This window comes from Hemiscyllium ocellatum (assembly GCF_020745735.1).
Source record: "Hemiscyllium ocellatum isolate sHemOce1 chromosome 27 unlocalized genomic scaffold, sHemOce1.pat.X.cur. SUPER_27_unloc_1, whole genome shotgun sequence".
NCBI classification, from domain to species: domain Eukaryota; kingdom Metazoa; phylum Chordata; class Chondrichthyes; order Orectolobiformes; family Hemiscylliidae; genus Hemiscyllium; species Hemiscyllium ocellatum.
Genome location: NW_026867476.1, coordinates 5479036 through 5499940, shown reverse-complemented (window position 1 = coordinate 5499940; position 20905 = coordinate 5479036). Strand labels below are relative to the sequence as shown.

At 46.2% G+C, this 20905-nt stretch overlaps 1 protein-coding gene and 1 long non-coding RNA gene across 4 annotated transcripts; one reads left to right on the top strand and one right to left on the bottom strand.

Annotated features, from left to right (window-relative positions):
* The first annotated feature begins 282 nt into the window (after positions 1-282).
* On the top strand, positions 283-6563 carry LOC132807142 (oocyte zinc finger protein XlCOF15-like). Of its 2 annotated transcripts, none has more exons than XM_060821465.1 (2): positions 283-368; positions 4783-6563. In XM_060821465.1, exon 2 carries the CDS (start codon positions 5174-5176, stop codon positions 5891-5893), a length of 720 nt encoding a protein of 239 aa, XP_060677448.1. In that variant the 5' UTR covers positions 283-368; positions 4783-5173; the 3' UTR covers positions 5894-6563. The 2 variants fall into 2 exon arrangements, with proteins under 2 accessions (XP_060677448.1, XP_060677447.1); XM_060821464.1 differs by having other exon boundaries at positions 283-372.
* Positions 6564-10493: 3930 nt separating this feature from the next.
* On the bottom strand, positions 10494-17812 carry LOC132807143 (uncharacterized). 2 transcript variants are annotated; one of them, XR_009641930.1, is made up of 3 exons: positions 17498-17812; positions 15757-15910; positions 10494-10796 (listed from the first exon to the last, which is right to left on the bottom strand). It is a non-coding gene; the product is annotated as an uncharacterized LOC132807143 (long non-coding RNA). The 2 variants fall into 2 exon arrangements; XR_009641931.1 differs by lacking the exon at positions 15757-15910.
* Positions 17813-20905: the final 3093 nt, after the last annotated feature.

Here is a 20905-nt window from a genome sequence, read left to right as displayed (position 1 = left end):
CCCTGAGGAAAAGGCATAAAAACGTTGATCAGCCAGACAGAATGCAAAAGGAAAAAAATCGTGGCTCGACCCTCTTTTTTTCCTTTTTGGACACTTAAAAACTGTCAATAACAACAGCACCGCCACTGATCATACTGCGCATGCTTTACGGCATCAGTAAGGCACTACGCATGCTCCTCGCTGTCCGCGGAAAAGACGCGCGACCTACTTTTGATGAACCAATAGGAAGCCAAGAGAACCGGAAGATGACTGGTCCTCCCGTCAATCAGAGCCCCCATTGTCTCAATGCGGAAGTTGGATCATGAGCTTCTGCTTCTGTTTCTCTTTTTCTCAAGGAAGGTTGTGCTTCACTTCGGACTGCAACTTCAGTGAGTACGTAATTCTCTTTTCCAATTCCATTTTTCCATTTATTTTTCATTCTTAAATTAATGGGCGTGCGTTTCCTCCAAGTGCTCCGGTGCCCTCCCACAACCCAAAGACGGAGAGATTAGGTGAATTGGCCGTGCTGAATTGCCCATAGTAATCAGGGATGTGTAGGTTAGGTGCATTAGTCAGGGTAAATGTAGAGTAATAGAGTAAGGCAATGGGTCTGGGAGAGTTGCTCTTTGGAGGGTTGGTACGGACTTGTTGAGCGGAAAGGCCTCTTTCCACACTGCAGGGATTCTATAAATTGTTGACTTGTAGCAACTGACAGGAAAGAAGGGGACAGACTCGAGAAATGTTGGTCCAGATTCTGTGTCTGAATTGGCAAAATAGAAAAGCAGGACGCTGGAAGAACACAGCAAGCCAGGCAGCATCAGGAGGTGGACAAGCCGATGTTTTGGGTGTAAACCTTCTTCAGGACTGGGTGTGGGTTATGGGAGAGCTGCAGAACAAGTGGGTGCTGGGGGCAAGGTGGTGAAATGGGGATAGGCGAACACTTGGTTGGTCAATGGGAGGAAGGAATCTGTTTGGTGGTAGGGTGGGAGAGGGGATGGGGATGGGAAAAATGGTTACTTGAAATTGGGGAACTCAATGTTGGGGTGTTCCTCCATTTTGCAGTTTGGTTTGTTATGGCAATGGAGGAGGCCAAAGACGATCATGTCAGAAAGGAAACAGGAAGGGGAATTAAAATGGGTGGTGACTGGGAGGTCTAGTCAGCCTCTGCGGACCCAGCTGTAGTGCTCTGTGAAGTGTTCCCCAAGTTTACACTTGGTCTCCCTGATTGTAGAAAGGCCACAATTGGCAAACACATGGCAAATACAGTACCACAATGTGAAGTTATAGCCTTTGCTGTGAAAAAAGGAGGTGTAGTGTTTAAGTGGTGATCTATTGGGATCTGGCGAAAGTGAGAAGTGCAGATGCTGGAGATCAGAGTCGGAAAGTGTGGCACTGGAAAAGCACAGCACGTCAGGCAGAATCCAAGGAACAAGAGCCCTTCATCAGGAATGATATGTGGATTTACAAAGGGGCCTCAGCATCCTTCTACACCAGTCAATGCCAGTTGTCAGTCAGGTGCAGCAAGCAATCAGCAAGGCAAGTGATATATTACCAAGAGGAATTGAGTTCAGAAGTGGGGATGTCTTTCTGCAGTTGGGGTGTCATTGAATATATTCAAGGCTGAGTTAATTTGATTTTTGAATAAGAAAGAAAGGGATGTTTATAGGGAAGGCAAGAAAATCCTTTTAAGACCAGTATAGAACAGTTAGTCATACAGCACAAAAAACAGATCCTTCAGTCCAAATAGACCATGCTGACTGTGTTCTCAAACTAAAGGAATCCCACCTGCCTGTGTTTGCCCCATATTCCTCTGAACCTTTTCTATTCATGTACCTATCCAAATGTCTTTTAAACGTTGTAACTGTACCTGCATCCACCACTTCCTCTGGACATTCATCCCACACACAAACCACTCTCTTAAAAGAAAAAAGGTGCGACTCAAGTCTTTTTAAAATTTTTCTCATCTCACCTTCATAATTTGCTCATGAATCTTGAAGCCCCCACCTGTCGGAAAGGACACCTGCCGTTCACCTCATCTATTGCCCTCATGATTTTGTAAACCTCTATAAGATCACCTCTCAACCTCCTGTGCTCCAGTGAAAAAGTCCCAGCCTATTCAACTAGATGTGGGGATACTCATATCCAGTTATGATCTGTTCAATGCTGGTACAGGTTCCAAAGACCAAATGGCCGACAACTGCTCCCAATTCTCTCACCGTGTCCAGGACAGCAATAGACCATAAGACATAGGAGCAGAAATTAGGCCACTTAACCCATCAGGTCTGTGCATATCATTCAACTACGACTGATAGGTTTCTCAACCCCATTCTCCCACTTTCTCCCCATAACCCTCAGTCCCCTCGATACTCAAGAACCAATTTCAGTCTTAAATATCCTCAGTGACCTGGCCTCCACAGCCTTCTGTGGCAATGAATTCCATAGATTCACCGCTCTCTGGCTGAAGGAGTTTCTTCTTATCTCCATTCTAAAAGGTCTTCCCTTTACTCTATTCTAAAGCTGTGCCCTCAGGTTCTAGTCTGTCCTCCCAATGGAAACATCTTCCCAACATCCACTCTGTCCAGGCCATTCAGTATTTTGTTTCAATTAGATCTCCCCTGAGAATAGGCCTGTTAATCAGCATGAACCAGGCCCTTCAGGATGAGGTGCAGCAAGGATTAGGTTTAGCAAAGTGAGAATGGAGGGAGAGTGTGTGGGATGGAGATTTTCAGCTTCAAGGGAATAAGAGAGGAAAAAGAGTTCACTATGAATTATAATTGATCGATGGGTCATGGATTGGCAGATGTAGTTTAATTTAGAGAAATGTGAATCAATCCAGGCAGGACTGACACAGTTAAGGGGAGTGTTGTAGAACAAAGAGACTGTGGAGTGCAGGTTCATATTTCCTTCAAAGTGGAGTCTCGGGTAGACAGGATAGTGAAGAAAGCATTTCGTATCACAGCATTTAGTAAAGGAGTTGGGAGGTCATGTTGTGGCTGTACAGCTCATTGGTTAGGCCAGTTTTGGAATACTGCATTCTGTTCTGGTCTCCCTGCTTCAGGAAATATGTTGTGAAACTTTGAATGGCGTCAGAAAAGATTTACAAGGCTTTTGCCAGATTTGGAGAGTTTGAACTACTGGGAGAGGCTGAATAGGCCAGGGATATTTTCCCTGGAGCACCGGAGGCTGAGGGGTGATCTTATAGATGTTTGTCAGGGGCATGAATAGGGTGAATGCCCAAAGTGTTTTCCCCAGGGTAGAGGAGCCCAAAACTGGAAGGCATATGTTTGAGGTAAGAGGGCAATGATTTAAAAGGGGCCTGAGGGGCAACCTTTTCACACAAGGTGTAGCATGTATGGAACGAACTGCCAGAGGAAGTGGTGGAGACTGATACAATTATAACATTTAAAGGCATGTGGATGTCTATCTGTTCTCAGCTCTGCTAGATTTCTGCTCAAGCTTTGCCCCGCCTTTTGGAACAGTAAAACATTCAGTCAATCAAGACCCAACTCTCAATCTCCCAGCCTGTCAACCATCCAGACCGAGTGTAGTCATCGCAGGGAATAAAACAAGAAAATGAAACAAAATTAGGAATAAATAGGTGTTCATGCTTAATGTTTTGTTCATGAGGAAGTAAACCAGAAATAGGGCTCTCTCAGGATTCCTCTGGTGCCTGACTTGAGGAGTTTTGTCTCCCTTACATCTAACTATTAGTACCCAGCTGTGATTTACAACCATATTGACACCAACAGAAATATGGCATCTGTTATCAACAGACGTAGAAATATACAGCACAGAAATAGACTTTTTTTTTTCTATCATGCATATACACACATCCATGGGGATGAATTTGAACATGCAGATCCATTCTATTATGCTCAAAAAAAGTACAGTCTGCAGGCAGTCGATCCATGTACTATTTCCTAAATTCCTCTTTGAAAATAGAATCAGTCTGACTCAAGTTTGGGATACAGGCCGATTCTGACCTCACACCTTAAATACATTGTCTGAGCTGAGATGTCACCTTTTGCTATGAAACCTTAAGTGCTCTCAAGAAGGTGACACACAAGAAGTTATGGGATTTACATAGTAATGATACCTGCAACCCATTCTAAAAGGTGAAAGACTTAACAATTCAGGTTTGTTCAATTTATCACTTCACTGACAGGTCACTGTAATGATTTTCCATAAATTCTGTGTCTTATAATCGTATTCTCCACAACCACCTGATGAAGGAGCAGTGCTCCAAATGCTAGTCCTTCCAAAAATTCCTGTTGGACTCTAACCTGGTGTTGTGTGATTTTTAACTTTGTCCAAGTTAGGGTGGATTGGCCATGCTAAATTAGCTATAGTGTCCAGAGATGTGCAGCTTAGGTGCATGAGTCAGGGGTAAATGTAGAGCAATGGAGTGTGGGTGGGTTACCCTTCGGAGGGCCAGTGAGAAATCATGGGGGTTCTCTGAAGGGAAGAGATTTTGGCAAACTCATTTTTGTTTTGCTTCCCAAAATCAGATCTGCTCACTCTTAGCAGTATTCCAATGTTGTGGAAGACATTAACTTTCAGTTGGGGTTATCCAAAATTCAGAGAGATGTCAGTCTTGATGTTTTTGCTTTTCTGGAAGATCCTGGATCAGTACATTCAGGAGAATTAGTTAGAGTGGAGTGAGAACAGACGGGGAGAGAGAGAGTGGGATGGAGGTTTTTGTGGAATAACAAAAGAAAAGAATGTTCTGCAGAAAGTAGAATTGCTTGTTCTGAACTTCTACCCTGGACTGACAGTGATGACTCTTGTAATCTCTTTTAACAGAGTATTTGAAGAGCTGAAGATGCAATATTCAAAATGAGCGATGAAGGGCTTATGCCTGAAGCGTTGGCTGCCCTGCTGCTCGGATGCTGCCTGATCTGCTGTGCTTTTCCAGCGCCACAATTTTTGACTCTCCAGTGTCTGCAGTCCTCACTTTGACACCAAAGTCTGACATTCATTCAATCCATCAGGACTGCAATGAGTTTTGTCTGTGATTTTGTGAGAAGCTTTTTGGTTCCTGTTGGAGTATGTTTTCAGCATCACTAGGACTGGATGAGAGATCCTACTGTTGCAGCACATTGTGTGGAGTCTGAAACAGTTAAACGGTCTAGATAGAGGAATTCACCGTGGGGAGAGGCTCCACACATGTTTGTGTGCGGTAGGAGCTTTGGCTATGGAGAAACCCGAGGAATCCTGCCCATTGGGCAAACGATGGAAGTGTGATGACTGCGGGAAAGGGTTCCGTTTCCCATCTGCCCTGGAGACTCATCGGCGCAGTCACACTGGGGAGAGGCCGTTCCCCTGCAGTGAGTGCAGGAAAGCCTTCAGCCATTACTCCGACCTGCTGAGGCATCAGCGGGTCCACACAGGGGAGAGGCCCTTCAGCTGCCTTGAGTGCGGAAAGGCCTTCAGCAATACCTCCCATTTGCTGACCCACCGGCGGGTCCACACAGGGGAGAAGCCCTTCAACTGCCCTGTATGTCAGAAAGCCTTCAGCAATTCCTCCTCCCTGCTGAGGCACCGGCGAGTCCACTCGGGGGAGAGACCCTTCATCTGCCCAGAGTGTGGGAAGGCCTTCAGCTATTCTTCCAACCTCCAGACCCACCGGCGGGTCCACACGGGGGAGAGGCCATTCAGCTGCCCAGAGTGTGGGAAGGCCTTCAGCGATTCCTCCAACCTCCAGACCCACCGGCGGGTCCACACGGGGGAGAGGCCATTCACCTGCCCCAAGTGCAGGAAGGCCTTCAGCAATTCCTCTGATCTGCTGAAGCACGAGTGGGTCCATGAGGAGGAGAAGCCCTTCAGCTGCCCTGAGTGCGGGAAGGAATTCATTCAGGTGGGCAACTTGCAGAGGCACCAGCAGGTCCACACCAGGGTGACGCCCTTGCCCTGAGTGCAGGAAGGGCTTCACCCGCTCCTCCCAACTGCGGAGGCACCAGCGAGTTCACATGCTGTCACAGGGTGATTGAAGGAGCGACGGCTGTGTGTCATTGTCGTCTGCACTATTAACCGAGTTCCAGGGATTCACGGGTTCAAATCCCGCTGTTGCAGATGGCGGAATCATAATTCAGTTAGAAATCTGGAGTTCCGAATCTAATGATGAAACAGTTTTCGGGGGTATGGGCCTGGAGAAACCCCCATCTGATTCACTTACATCATTTTTAGGGAAGAACACTGTCGTGGGAAAGGATTCACTCAGTTGTCCCAGCTGCATCCTTTACCCATCTGGCCTACATGTGACTCCAACCCCAAAGTAATGTGGTTGACTCGTCACTGCCCTGTCCTGGCAAATGAGGAGGGAGAAACTTACTTGGATACAGGATTTGGGTTAAAATTGCTGTGTGAGGAAATACTTCCTATGGGTTGAGGCTGTACCAAAGATCCAATTACAAAGGGACAACTCGGTGGTGAGCAATATTAAGGAAAGGTGGGGGGAGTACGTAGTGGTGTGTGTGCGCTTTGACCTTGAGCTGTTTTTGAAAAAGCTACTTTTTCCTGGGTGTGGGGTGGGGGTATCTGAAGCTGTAACAAAGTTGGGTCACAATAAAGGTTACTTGAACTTACAGCTGGGCTCAAGCTCTCATTGAAAGCTTTGAGCTCCAAGAGGTTTTTGTTTTAAAGTTGCTCATTTCTTTCAGCCTCCTGCACTATGTTTCCAATGTCGTGTATCAGAAGGGGCAGTGAATGAGTAGCTAGTATCGTTAGAAATGGTAAATTTTTCAAGAGTGCAGGCACTGCATCATGCCATTGCAACGTTTACTGGTAGCACCAGGAAGTCTGGGCTGTGTTCACTAGAAATTATGTGGAGGAGCCGGTGTTGGACTGGGTTGGATAAAGTCAAAAATCACACAACACCAGGTTTAAGTCCAACAGGTTTATTTGGAAGCACTAACTGCTCATCTGGGAGCTGCGGAGCAGGATCATAAGACACAGATTTTATAGCAAAAGATTGCAGCGTAATGCAACTGATACGGCGTATTGATCAAAACTAGATTGCCGATTAGTCTTAAGTTAATCTTATGTAAGTCTACAAGGTCACCCCTCAGACTCTGGCGTGCAAGGGAAAACAGTCCCATGCTATTCTTCCGTCTCCTCACCCAGGTAATTAAGAGACATACCAGAATTTGGTCCCTCCCTGAATTCAATCCAGTTGCAACAAGTAAACAGAGCTCATTCCTCTTCCCCGCCCCGGATTCAGTCCAGTTGCTACAACTGAACAAATTTCCCTCCTGCCTCCCCATCCCCCTCTGGATTCAATCCAATTGCTACAATTGAACAGATTTTCCCCCCCCTCTCCTCCTAGGATGAAGAGTTAGCTAGAGGCAGGGTGTGTGTGTGTTTGAAAGTGACAGAGTGGACAAGGGTTAGGCCAAGACAGTGGGCGGGGCGAGGCAGGCTGCAGAAACCATTACCGCGTCTGCTCCAGACGGCTGACCTGCACGTTTAGTAAAGTTACCATCCTAGCAGAGAATATACCCACAGTGTGGAAGCAGGCCATTTGGCCCAAAGACTCCACACCAATTTCCCTATTGCTCTACATTTACCTCTGACTAATGCACCAAACCTGCACATCCCTGGGCACTATAGGACAATTTAGCGTAGCCAATCCACCCTGACCTGCACATCCCTGGGCACTATGGGTAATTTAGCATAGCCTTACCCACACAACACTGAAATTCAGCATGGTCAATGACCATGAGCTGCTGAAGCTCCTCTTTCTGAAAGAAGATTGAGCCTCACCCAGACTGCAAGTTCTTTCCTCAATCGAAGATCTCTGAGTACGGCACTCTCTTTTCTCAACATCTTTTCCATTTCTTTTTCATTCTGGGGTTCAATTGTTGACATGCAGCAACTGAAAGGAAAGGGAGTGAATCCAGGAGCGGACAGACTCTGGAAACGTTGGCCCAGGTCAGTGTCGCAATTGGCAAAATAGACAGGCAGGAGGCTGGAAGAACACAGCAAGTCAGGCAACATCAGAAGGTGGAGAAGTCGACATTTTGGGTGTAACCCTTCTTCAGGTGTAGGGGGAGATGTAGAGAAAGGGAGTGCTGCGGGCAGGGTGGTGAAGTGGGGATAGGTGAAGGCACGTAGAGGGTATGACCTAGTTGATCAGGAAGGAATCTGGTTGGTGGCAGGGAGAAGCGAAAATGAGTAGTCGGGGCTGAGAAGGGAGTCGGGGGATGGAAGTGAGAGTATTTAAAATTGGAGAACTCCGTGTTGAGTCCTCCAAGTTGTAGGCTGCCCAGGCAGATGAGGTGTTGTTCCTCCAATTTGCAGTTTGGTTCATTGTGGCAATGGAGGAAGCCTAAGATGGTCATGTCTAGAAAGGGAGTGTGGAAGAGGATTTAAAATAGGTGGTGACTGGGAGATCCAGTTGGCCTCTGCAGACCTGGCTGTGATGCTTGGTGAACTGTTCCCCAAGCTTACGCTCAGTCTCCCTGATGTAGAAAAGACTGCAATTGGCATACACATGGCAAATGCAGTACCATAATATGAAGTTACAGCCTTTGCTAATAAGAAGCAGAAAGGAGGTGTATTGTTTAAATGGTGGTGTATTCGGGATGTGGCGAAAGTGAAAACTGTAGATGCTGGAGATCAGAGGCAAAGTGTGGCTCCTGGAAAGCACAGTAGGTCAGGCAGCATCTATGTTTCGGGCATGAGCCCTTTATCAGGAACGATGTGTGGATGGACAATGGTACAGAAGGACGCTGAGGCCCCTATCAATGCCAGTTGTCATACAGCTGCAGCAAGCAATTAGAAAGAGGAATTGAGTTCAGAAGTGGGGATGTCTTCCTGCAGTTAGGGGGTCATTGAGTTCATCTGATTCTTGAACAACAAAGATTTTTCATGCAAAGGGTGGTGCATGTGTGGACCGAACTGCCAGAGGAAGAGGTGGAGGCTGGTACAATGACAACATTTAAAAGCCATCTGAATGGGTATTTGAATAGGAAGGGTTTAGAGGGATACGATCAAATGCTGGCAAATGGGACTAGATGAATTTATGATATCTGGTTGGCATGGACGAGTTTGGCCAAAGGATCTCTCTCTGTGCTGTATGACTTCAATCAACTTAAATGAAAGCAGAATTGTGGTTGTGAAGATTGGAGTTTCAGAGCAGCTTTCAAAGATGTTTTGCCCTTAGTCAGAGCAGAAGACGCTCCAATGAAGTCCTTCATTTGTGAGACAGCAACTGAGTGAGTGAGTACATCTGGGATTTGGTGGAAAGTGGTAATTCATTGCACTGCAAGGCTGAGGTTGAATCAGCCAGGGCTGTTTTCACTGGAGTGTTAGAGGCTATGGGATGACCTTGTAGAGGCTTATAAAATCATGAGGGGCATGGATAGAATAAATGGACAAAGTCTTTCCCCTGGGATAGGGGAGTCCAGAACTAAAGGTCATCGGTATGGGGTGAGAGAGGAAAATATAAAAGAGACCTAAGAGGCAACATTTCTACTCAGTGGGTGGTATGTGTATGGAATGAGCTGCCAGAGGAAGTGGTGGAAGCGAGTACAATTGAAACATTTAAAAAGCATCTGGATGGGTATATGAATAGGAAGAGTTTGGAGGGAAATGGGTAAGGTACTGGCAGGTGGGACTAGATTGGGTTGGGATATCTGGTCAGTATAGAGGGGTTGGACCAAAGGGTCTGTTTCCATGCTATGACTCTAAATGCACAACATGCTGGCAGTCAACACAGGCAGCCAATACATGTAATATTTTATAAATTCCACTTTGCAACTTGAAGCGGGCTGACTCAAGATTGGGATACAGACAGACTCTGACCTCACGCCTTTCATGCGTTGTTTGAGCTGAGATGTTACCTTTTCTTATAAAACCTTAAGTTATCTTGAGAAGGAGCCTCACAGGAAGTTTGGGATTTACATATTAATGATACTTGCAACCCATTGTAAAAGATGAAAGACTTAATGATCCAGGTTCGTTCAGTATATCATCTCAGTGGCAGGACACTTGTAATGTTTTTCCATAAATTCTGTGTCTTATTGATCTTGTACTTCACAACCAACTGAATAAGGCGCAGCTCTCCGAAAGCAGGTGCTTCGAAATAAACCTGTTGGACTGTAACCTGGCATTGTGTGATTTGTAACTTTGTACAGGTTAGGATGTATTCACCATGTTAAATTACCCATTGTTCAGTTTTGGACTGGTGTGGGTGGATTGGCTGTGTTTCAGTTACCCATATCATTGAGGGATGTGCAGGTTAGGGTGGATTGGCCATGCTAAATTACCCATAGTGCTCAGGGATGTTCAGATTACAGTGAATTAATCAGGGGTAAATGTGGAGCAATAGGTAGGGGGAGAGAGAAAATGCATGGGGAGGCAAACGGTAGGAAGAGGGACTGGCCAGAGGTGGAGAGGGTAGGGGGAGGACAGCAGGAGAGAGATAGCGACTGGAGTGGATCCAGAGAGGGAGCAGACTCTGCAAACTCAGGTTTGTGTCAGGGACAGAAGGATAGATTGGGATGGAGCAGGGGTTGAAATCTTTTCTGTTTTTATTTTTAAAATGCTTCGAGTCCCACAAATAAATGCAACCAGTACAAGTACAGCACGTGCAATACTTCTCATTGCAGCTCCAACCTGGATTTGCATCTTCTGTTCCTCCTCCACCTTGGCTCCAGCACACACTGCTTCCTTCCCTCACCCCCATGGATGGTAAAGAAGGGATTTAGCACCATTGCCTTCACTATTCACATCATCGAGTATAGGAGTTCAGACATCATGTTGTACAGGATGTTGGTGAGGCCACTTTCTGGGTACTGAGTACAGTTCCGGTGGCTCTGTAATAGGAAGAATACTATTAGAGAGAGTTCTGTAAAGATTTACCGAGGATGTTGCCAGGACTGGAGGGTTTGATTTATAAGGAGAAGTTGGGACTGTCTTCATTGGAGTGTTGAGGTTGAGGGGTGTCCTTACTAAGATTTATAAAATCATGGAGAGTGGAGGTAAGGCGAATAGCAAAGAGCTCTTCCTTAAGGCCATAAGACATAGGAGTGGAAGTAAGGCCATAAGTCCACTCCGCCATTTAATCATGGCTGATAGGAATTTCAACTCCACTTACCCGCACTCTTCCCATAGCTCTTAATTCCTTGCGATATCAAGAATTTATCAATTTCTGCCTTGAAGACATTTAACGTCCTGGTCTCCACTGCACTACATGGCAATGAATTCACAGGCCCGCCACTCTCTGGCTGAAGAAATGTCTCGTTACTTGCATTCTAAATTGACCCCCTGTAATTATCAGGCTATGCCCATGGGTCCTAGTCTCCCTGCCTAATGGACAAAAATTACCAGCGTCCACCCTTTCTAAGCCATGCACCATATCATGTAAGTTTCTAATAGATCTCCCCTCAACCTTCTAAACTCTAATGAATATAATTCCAGGATCCTCAGCCGTTCATTATATGTTAGGCCTACGATATCAGGGATCATCATGTGAACCTCCAGTGCCATTATGTCCTTCCTCAGGTGTGCAGCCCAAAATTGGACACAGTATTCTAAATGTGGCCTAACCAGAGCTTTATAAAGTCTCAGTAGCACATCACTGCTTTTACATTCTAACCCTCTTGACATAAATGACAACATTACATTGCTTTCTTAACCACTGACTCAACCTGCAAGTCAACCTTTAGACTAGCAGTCCCAGATCCCTTTGTACTTTGGCTTTTTGAATTTTCTCACTGTTTAGAAAATAGTCCATGCCTGTATTCTTTTTTCCAAAGTGCAAGACTTTGCATTTGCTTACATTGAATTTCATCAGCTATTTCCTGGACACTCTCCTAAACTGTCCAAATCTTTCGCGGGAATGCCCCCGGTCCCTTTATCCAGATCATGAACATCTAAAGTGAACAGCTGTGGCCCCAACACTGAGCCCTGCGGGACACCACTTGTCACTGGCTACAATTCTGAAAAACAACTTTTTATCCCAACTCTCTGCCTTCTGTCAGGCAGCCAATGCTCAATCCATGCCAGTAGCTCATCTCAAACACCTTACTCAGCAGCCTCCCATGAGGCACCTTATCAAAGGCCTTTTGGAAATCTAGGTAGATGACATCCACTGGGTTTCCCAAGTCGAACCTACTTGTTAACTCTTCAAAGAATTCTAACAGGTTTGTCAGGCATGACCTCCCCTTACTAAATCCATGTTGACTTATTTTAATCCAACCATGCACTTCCAAGAATTTAGAAATCTCATCCTTTACGATGGATTCTAGAATTTTACCTACAACAGAGGTTAGGTTAATCGGCATATAATTTTCCATCTTTTGTCTTGATCCTTTCTCGAACAAAGGACTTATGACAGTGATTTTTCAATCATCTGGGACTTTCCCTGACTCCAGTGATTTTTGAAAGATTACAACCAACATCTCTGCTAATTCTTCAGCCACCTCCCACAGAACCAGGAGATTTCTCAAATTTTAGACCTTTTAGCTTTTCTAGCACTTTCTCTTTTGCAATGGCTTCCATACTCAACTCTGTCCCTTAACTCTCCTTAAATGTTAGGATATTACTCATGTCTTCCACTGTGAAGACTGACACAAAGGCGCAGCGGTTAGCACTGCTGCCTCACAGCGCCGAGACCCGGGTTCAATTCCTGACTCAGGCGACTGACTGTGTGGAGTTTGCACGTTCTCTCCGTGTCTGCGTGGGTTTCCTCCGGGTGCTCCGGTTTCCTCCCACAGTCCAAAGATGTGCGGGTCAGGTGAATTGGCCATGCTAAATTGCCCGTAGTGTTAGGTTAGGGGTATAGGTGGGTTGCGCTTCGGCGGGTCGGTGTGGACTTGTTGGGCTGAAGGGCCTTCAGCTATTCCCTAAGTTCTTCAGCTATTTCCTTATTGCCCATCACCAGTCTTCCTGCACCAATTTGGAGCAGCCCAATCTCTACTTTTGCCTCTTGTTTGTTTATGTATTGCAACAAATTTTTACTATCGTTTCTAACATAACTGGCTGGCTTACCTTCATATTTGATCCTCTCCTTCATTATTGCTCTCTTTGTTATCTTCTGTTTGTTTTTGTAGTATTCCCAAGCATCTGATTTCCCAGTGCTCTTGGCTACTTTGTAGGTTCTCTCGTTTTTGTTGGTACATTTCCTGACTTCCTTTGTCAGCCATGGCTATCATCTTCACCCCCCCCCCCCCCCCCCCGATAATCTTTCTTTCTTTCTTTTGGGATGAACCTCTGTACTGTGTCCTCAATTACACTCAGAAATTCCTGCCATTGTTACTCTGTCCTCCCCCACTAGGCTCTACTTCCAATAAAATTTTGACCGTTCCTTTCTCATTGCCCTTGCAATTACATTTATTTAACTGTAACACCAATTTTGCCTTCTCTCTTTCAAACTGCACACTGAACTCTACCATATTATAATCACTGCCTCCTAAGTGTTCCTTTGCTTTAAGATTTTTTTAATAAAGTCTGGCTCATTACATAGCACTAAGAATTGAAATATGCTCAGTTAGGCCACAGTGTGTAAGGGGCGAATGGCATAATCCTAGTCTTGTGAAATTGGTTCTGGCTCTGTAGAAATAGAATCATCGAGTTGTAGAGCTCAAAAACATCCCTTCTGTATGTGCTGACCAGATAGCCTAAATTAATCTAGTCCCATTTCCCAGCACTTTGTCCATATCCCTCTCAACTTTCCTATTCATGTACCTATTCAGATGCCTTTGAATTGTATTTGTACCAGCCTTCACCATTTTCTCTGGCAGCTCATTCAGTTCACACACCAACCTATACATGAAAATGTTGCCCCTTGGGACCCTTTTAAATCTTGCCCCTCTCACCCAAAACGAATGCCCTCTTGTACTGGACTCCTCTGCCCCAGGAAAAAAAACTTTTTTTTTTGTCCTATCCATGCCTGTCATGATCTTATCAACCTCCATAAGGTCACCCCTCAGCCTCCAGTGCTCCAGGGAAAACAGCCCCAGCCCATACAGCATTTCTCTGTAGCACAAACCCTCCAACCCTAGCAACATTCTTATAAATAATTTCTGAACTCTTTTAAGTTTCACAACATTCTTCCTGATTAGACAGTAATAGGCTGTGAACAATCTATTTTGTTCAGGTCGTGAGAGAGGGCTTTTCTTGAGGTGAATTAACTTTCACACTTTTTTTTCTAATCCTTGGGATCCTCTTAAATTTTTCCCCTCTCACCGTAAACCTGTGCCCTCTAGTTAAGGTCCCCCTTCACCCTTGCGAGGAGAAAAAGCAAAGGGAATGAGATGTACAACCACAGGGAAAAGAAATTGTGGCTCCCACTATTTTTATCCCAAATTGGCAATTGGACACAAGATCTGTCAGTAACAACTAGCGCCGACCGCCATTGGTCAGGTGGAGTAAGGTGCACTCTGATTGGAGGGGGCCCGGATGACGCGCTTCAGTGAAGGAGGAGACGGAAAGAAGAGTGGCTCACGTGTGGACTGAATGTCTACAGGAGGTCGTGGACGCAGGTACAGTTACAACGTTTAAAAGATATTTGGATAAGTACGTGAATAGGGAAGGTTCAGAGGGATAACTGCCAAACACTGGCTTAGTTTGAGAACACAGTCAGCGTGGAATAGTTGGACTCAAGGGTTTGTTTCTGTGCTGTCTGACTCTGCAACTGTTCTGAGCTGGTCTTAAAATCATTTTCTTGCCTTTCCCCATAAACATCCATTTCTTTGTTGTTCAAAAGTCAGATGAACTCAGCCTTGAATATATTCAATGACCCTCCGACTGCAGAAAGGCATCCCCCACTTCTGACCTAAATTCCTCTTGCTAACACACCATTTGCCTTGCTGATTGCTTGCTGCACCTGTCTGACAACGGGCACAGAAGGACACAGACGCCTCTCTGTACATCCATGCGTCATTCCTGATGAAGGACTTGTGCCCGAAACCTCGACTCTCCTGCTCCTAGGATGCTGCTTGACCAGCTGTGCTTTTCCAGTAACACACTATTTGACTCTGGTCTCCAGTCCTCACTTTGTCCACATCCGAATATATCACCATTTAAATAATACACCTCCTTTCTGCTTTTTCTTTTCCACAGCAAAGACTATAACTTCACATTGGGGTTCTGTATTTGCCAATTGTGGTTTTCTCTACATTGGGGAGACCGAGCATCGTAGCTGGATCCGCAGAGGCCGACCGGACCTCCCAGTCACCACCCATTTTAATTCCACTTCCCACTCCCTTTCTGACATGACTATCTTTGGCCTCCTCCATTGCCACAACGAACCAAACCGCAAATTGGAGGAACACCACCTCACCTTCCGCTCAGGCAGGCTATAGTCCAAAGGACTCAACATTGAGTTCTCCAATTTCAAATAACCTCCCTTACCATCCCCCAACTCCCTTCCCAGCCCTTCCCCTTCCTTCCACAACTCCTGCCACCAACTAGATTCCTTCCTCCCATTGACCAACCAGGTCATACTCTCCACCTATCCCCACTTCACCACCCTGCCCCCAAGCACACCCTTGTTCTGCAGCGTTCCCCACACCCGCCCCCCAGTCCTGAACAAAGGTTACACCTGAAACATTGACTTCTTCATCTCCTGATGCTGTCTGGCTTGCTGTGTTCTTCCAGTCTCCTGCCTGTCTATTTTGCCAATTGCGACACAGACCTGGACCAACTTTGCCCGAGGCTCTCACCCTCCCTGGATTCACTCCTTTTCCTTTCAGTAGCTCCAAGTCAACAATTGAACCCCAGAATGAAACATAAATGGAAAAGATGGCGACAAAAAGAGAGTGCCGTACTCACAGAGAAAGGAAGTTGCAGTCTGGGGTGAAACTCAATCTTGAGAGCGAGGAGCAGGAGCTTCTTGGTCCGCCTTCCACATTAAGACAATAGGGGATCACCTTCCGGTCCTCCAGTACTCTTAATTGGTCCATCAAAAGTAGTTCTCACCCTTTTTCTGCCAACAGTGAGGAACATGCCCAATGTTTTGGTGACACCGGTGAACATGCACACTACTTATTGACATCAAGGAGTGTACACAATACGATCTGTTGTTACTGACAGATTTTAAGTGTCCAAATGCCAACGGGAGAATAAAAGGGTAGAGCCACAATTTTTTTCCCCATGTGGCTCGACATTTTATTACTTTTGCATTAGTCTGCCTGCTCAACGTTTTTATGTCTTTTCCCAGTGTAGGGATGAAGTTCAGAACTAGAGGGCAAAGGTTTTAGAGTGAGAGCAGAAAGGTACAAAAGGTACTTAAGGGACAATTTTTACATGTAGAACATGGGGTGGCGCGTGTATGGAATGATCTGCCGGAGGAAGGGATGGAGGCTGGTACAATTACAGGTTTAAAAGGCAACTGGATGGGTAGATGAATAGGAAGGGTTCAGAGGGATAAGAGCCAAGTGCTGGCAATTGGACTAGATTAATTTAGGATATTTGGTCAGTATGGATGGGGATGATGAAAAGATCTGTTTCTGTGCCATACATCTGCAGCTCTAAATTATAGAGTATACTTTCACAAATAACAAACTATGTTAACAAGGCTTAGTACACCACGTACTTTAACCATTCTCAACAGGTCCTGCCCCTTCAATGACTGAACAACATATATATGTTGGTGCATAATCTCCTTCACTAGTATTTACACACTAAGCTGACCAATTGCACAAGTTACTGCAACATTAAACAGCATAAGGATTAAAAAAAAGTGAGGATAAAAAGCACAAGAATTTGTAAAAAAAAACAGTGAGGGGTAAACAGCACAAGCGCCAGTAAAAGCAGATGGAAAGTGAGTGTAAAATGTGACTATGACAGGACAGGTGCAAATGTGTTGCTGGTCAAAGCACAGCAGGTTAGGCAGCATCTCAGGAATAGAGAATTCGACGTTTCGAGCATAAGCCCTTCATCAGGAATAAGAGAGAGAGAGCCAAGCCGGCTGAGATAAAAGGTAGGGAGGAGGGACTAGGGGGAGGGGCGATGGAGGTGGGATAGGTGGAAGGAGGTCAAGGTGAGGGTGATAGGCCGGAGTGGGGTGGGGGCGGAGAGGTCAGGAAGAGGATTGCAGGTTAGGAGGGCGGTGCTGAGTTGAGGGAACCGACTGAGACAAGGTGGGGGGAGGGGAAATGAGGAAGCTGGAGAAATCTGAATTCATACCTTGTGGTTGGAGGGTTCCCAGGCGGAAGATGAGGCGCTCCTCCTCCAGCCGTCGTGTAGTTGTGTTCTGCCGGTGGAGGAGTCCAAGGACCTGCATGTCCTCGGTGGAGTGGGAGGGGGAGTTAAAGTGTTGAGCCACGGGGTGATTGGGTTGGTTGGTTCGGGCGGCCCAGAGGTGTTCTCTGAAGCGTTCCGCAAGTAAGCGGCCTGTCTCACCAATATAGAGGAGGCCACATCGGGTGCAGCGGATGCAATAGATGATGTGTGTGGAGGTACAGGTGAACTTGTGGCGGATATGGAAGGATCCCTTGGGGCCTTGGAGGGAAGTGAGTGTGGAGGTGGCCCCACATTCCTTCCCCTCCGTCCCCCCCACAACCTGCCTCACCTTTCACCTCCCGGGCCCAGTACCTTCCAGGTGGCCCCATAGTTGACACAGGGGCCGCCCCACGACCAGTAGAACTCCACCACCCAGGCGGCCGACCAGTTCCCAAACAGGCCCTTAACCCCATCCGCCTCCAGAATGGTCACCGGCTCCTGCCTGCTGTACAGCCGGCCGGTGTGGCCGTGACACAGCAGCTGCACCAGGAAGGCGGCGGTGACCAGTGACAGGGGGTCTGCCCCGGGCCGCACGGCGCCATTTTCCTAACGGCCGCCGCTTCCCCGCTCGAGCGACTTCTCCTCCCAACCGCCTTCGCCCCCGCGTGACGTCTGCACGGGGGGATGGGCGGGGCCGGGGGAGCCTCACCGTCACCAAGCAACAGCCACCTCGCGCTACAACTGCTCATTCACAAAAACAAACTCTCCTGTCTCGCTCTGCAGCTGCAGGGGGGACACTGCCACGTTTCGAGGAGCCCTGTCTACATTGGGAAAGCTCACGGCTCCATTTAAAGAGACATTCCGACATATGACGATACTCGTCATATCTAAAGGGGGAAATTTACATTTTAAAGGGACATGGACATTTTAACGGGCTATTTCTGCAAATAAAGAGATTGAAATGTAATGTAGTCAATTTAAAAGAGATGTGAGCATATTCAAAGGGATATCTTAAGATGTAAAGTGACGTAGTCATATCCAAATGACTACATTTCGAAGAGACGTTGCCCAATTTTTTCCAGCACCACTCTAATTCAGAATCTGGTTTTCAGCATCTGCAATCATTGGGTAATTTAGTATAGGTAAAAAACATAGTGCCCAGGAGTGTGCAAATTAGGACGGATTAGCTATGGGAAATTGGGATTGGGTAACGGTGGGAAGCTCTTCGGAGGGCCAGGGTGGAACAGTTGGGCCAAATGGTCTGACTTAGACTTAGACTTACAGTGTGGAAACAGGCCCTTCGGCCCAACAAGTCCACACCGACCCGCCGAAGCGCAACCCACCCATACCCCTACATTTACCCCCTACCTAACACTACGGGCAATTTAACATGGCCAATTCACCTGACCCGCACATCTTTGTGACTGTGGGAGGAAACCGGAGCACCCGGAGGAAACCCACGCAGACACGGGGAGAACGTGCAAACTCCACACAGTCAGTCGCCTGAGTCGGGAATTGAACCCGGGTCTACAGGCGCTGTGAGGCAGCAGTGCTAACCACTGTGCCACCGTGCCGCCCACAATATGTCTGCTTCCATATTGTCGGGATTCTATGACATCCCCCAACAAAGGAGCATTTTATCTACATCTATCCTGTCAAGCCCCTTTCAGAATTCTACTGGTTTCAATAAGATCACTTCTGGTTCATAGAGGTATACAACACAGAAACAGACCCTTCAGTCCAACCCGTCCACGCCGACCAGGATTCCCAAACTAAACCAGTCCCATTTGTCTGCATTTGGTCCATAATCCCTCGAAATCTTTCTCTTCATGTACCCATCCAAATGTCGTTTAAACATTGTAACTGTACCTACATCTACCACTTCCTCAGCAAGTTCGTTCCACATGCAAACAACCCTCTGTCAAAACGTTGCCCCTCAGGTTCCTTTTAAATCTCTCTCCTCTCACCTTAAAGAAATATGCCCCCTAATTTTGAGCTCCCCAACGCAAAGGAAGAGCCCTTTGCTCACCTCACCTCCACTCCTCATGCTTTTATAAATCTCATCCTCCTGCACTCCAGTAAAAAAAATCCCAGCCACTCCTTATAACTCAAACGCTCCAATCCTGGCAATATCCTGGTAAATCTTTACTATACCCTCTCTAATAGAATTCTTCCTATTACAGGTCACCAGAACTGTACTCAGCACTCTGAAAGTGGCCTCACCAACATCCTGTACAATCTCAACATGATGTCCCAACTCTTATACTCAATAGTGTGAACAATGAAGGCTATGGTGCTAAATATCTTCTTAACCACTCTGTCTACCAGTGATGCAACTTTCAAAGAACTTTTTATCTCAACACCTCCCTTCCCTTCCCCCCCACCCGCGATGTCTGTCTGTTCTTGGGCGGCACGGTGGCACAGTGGTTAGCACTGCTATCTCACAGCGCCTGAGACCCGGGTTCAATTCCCGACTCAGGCGACTGACTGTGTGGAGTTTGCATGTTCTCCCCGTGTCTGCGTGGGTTTCCTCCGGGTGCTCCGGTTTCCTCCCACAGTCCAAAGATGTGTGGGTCAGGTGAATTGGCCATGCTAAATTGCCCGTAGTGTTAGGTAAGGGGTAAATGTAGGGGTATGGGTGGGTGCGCTTCGGCGGGTCGGTGTGGACTTGTTGGGCCGAAGGGCCTGTTTCCACACTGTAAGTAATCTAATCTAATTTAACATGACACAGGGCCCTATCATTAACTGTACAAGTCCTGCCCTTCCTTGTTTTAGCAAAACACAAGCCCTCAATTTTATTCATGTGTTTCTCATACACATGCTCTCTCTCAGACACACACACACCCCAACACATTCTCAGGCTTATACTCCAGCACATTCACACTTTCACACACAAACAACTCAGTGGGGTGAATTTGTATTGGCAAAAATAACTTTGATCAATAAGTGCACAATCTGCAGGCTGTCAATCCATCTAATATTTTATGCATTCCTACTTTGGAAATAGTATCCCAATCTTGGATCAGACTGATTCTGACAGACTTGAACCTTTAATGAATTGTCTGAGCTGAGATGTCACCTTTTTAAATTAAAACCTTAAGCAACTCTGGAATGCGACTTAAAAGATATTCTAGGATTTACATATTAACTGAACCAAAACCTGCGACCCATTTTAAAAGGTTAAAAGACCTAACAGTAATCTAGGTTTGTTCAATATATCCTCAGTTGCATGATACATTTTATAGCAAAAGATCAGTGTCTTTTTATCCTGCTCCACAGTTACCCGATGAAGGAGCAGTGCTTCCAAATAAACTATAACCTGCTGTTGTGGGATTTTTACCTTTGTCCACTCCAGTTCAACACTGGCACACCCACATCGTTTCTAGTGAACACAGCCTACCTCCCGGTGCTGCCAGTAAACTTTACAATGCTGATGAAACCATGCAGTACCTGCACTCCTGAAAGATTTATAATTTCTAACGATACTGGCTGCTCATTCACTGCTCCATCTGATACATGACATTGAAAACTTAGTGCAAGAGGCTGAAAGAAATGAGCAGATTTAAACCAAAAAACTCTTGGAGCTCAAAACTTTCAATTTGAGCCTGAGCCCCGTGCTAAGTTCAGGTAACTTTTATTGTGACCCAACTTTGTTACAGCCTCAGATCCCCCTAGCAAAAGGCATAGAAAAAAAAGCTGCTTCTTAAATAGCTCAAGGTCACCCTCACACCACCTCACTTTCTTTACTATTGGTCCC

Excerpts from the sequence above, each read along its gene's own strand:
- LOC132807142 (XM_060821465.1), top strand. The coding sequence starts at position 5,174 with ATGGAGAAACCCGAGGAATCCTGCCCATTGGGCAAACGATGGAAGTGT.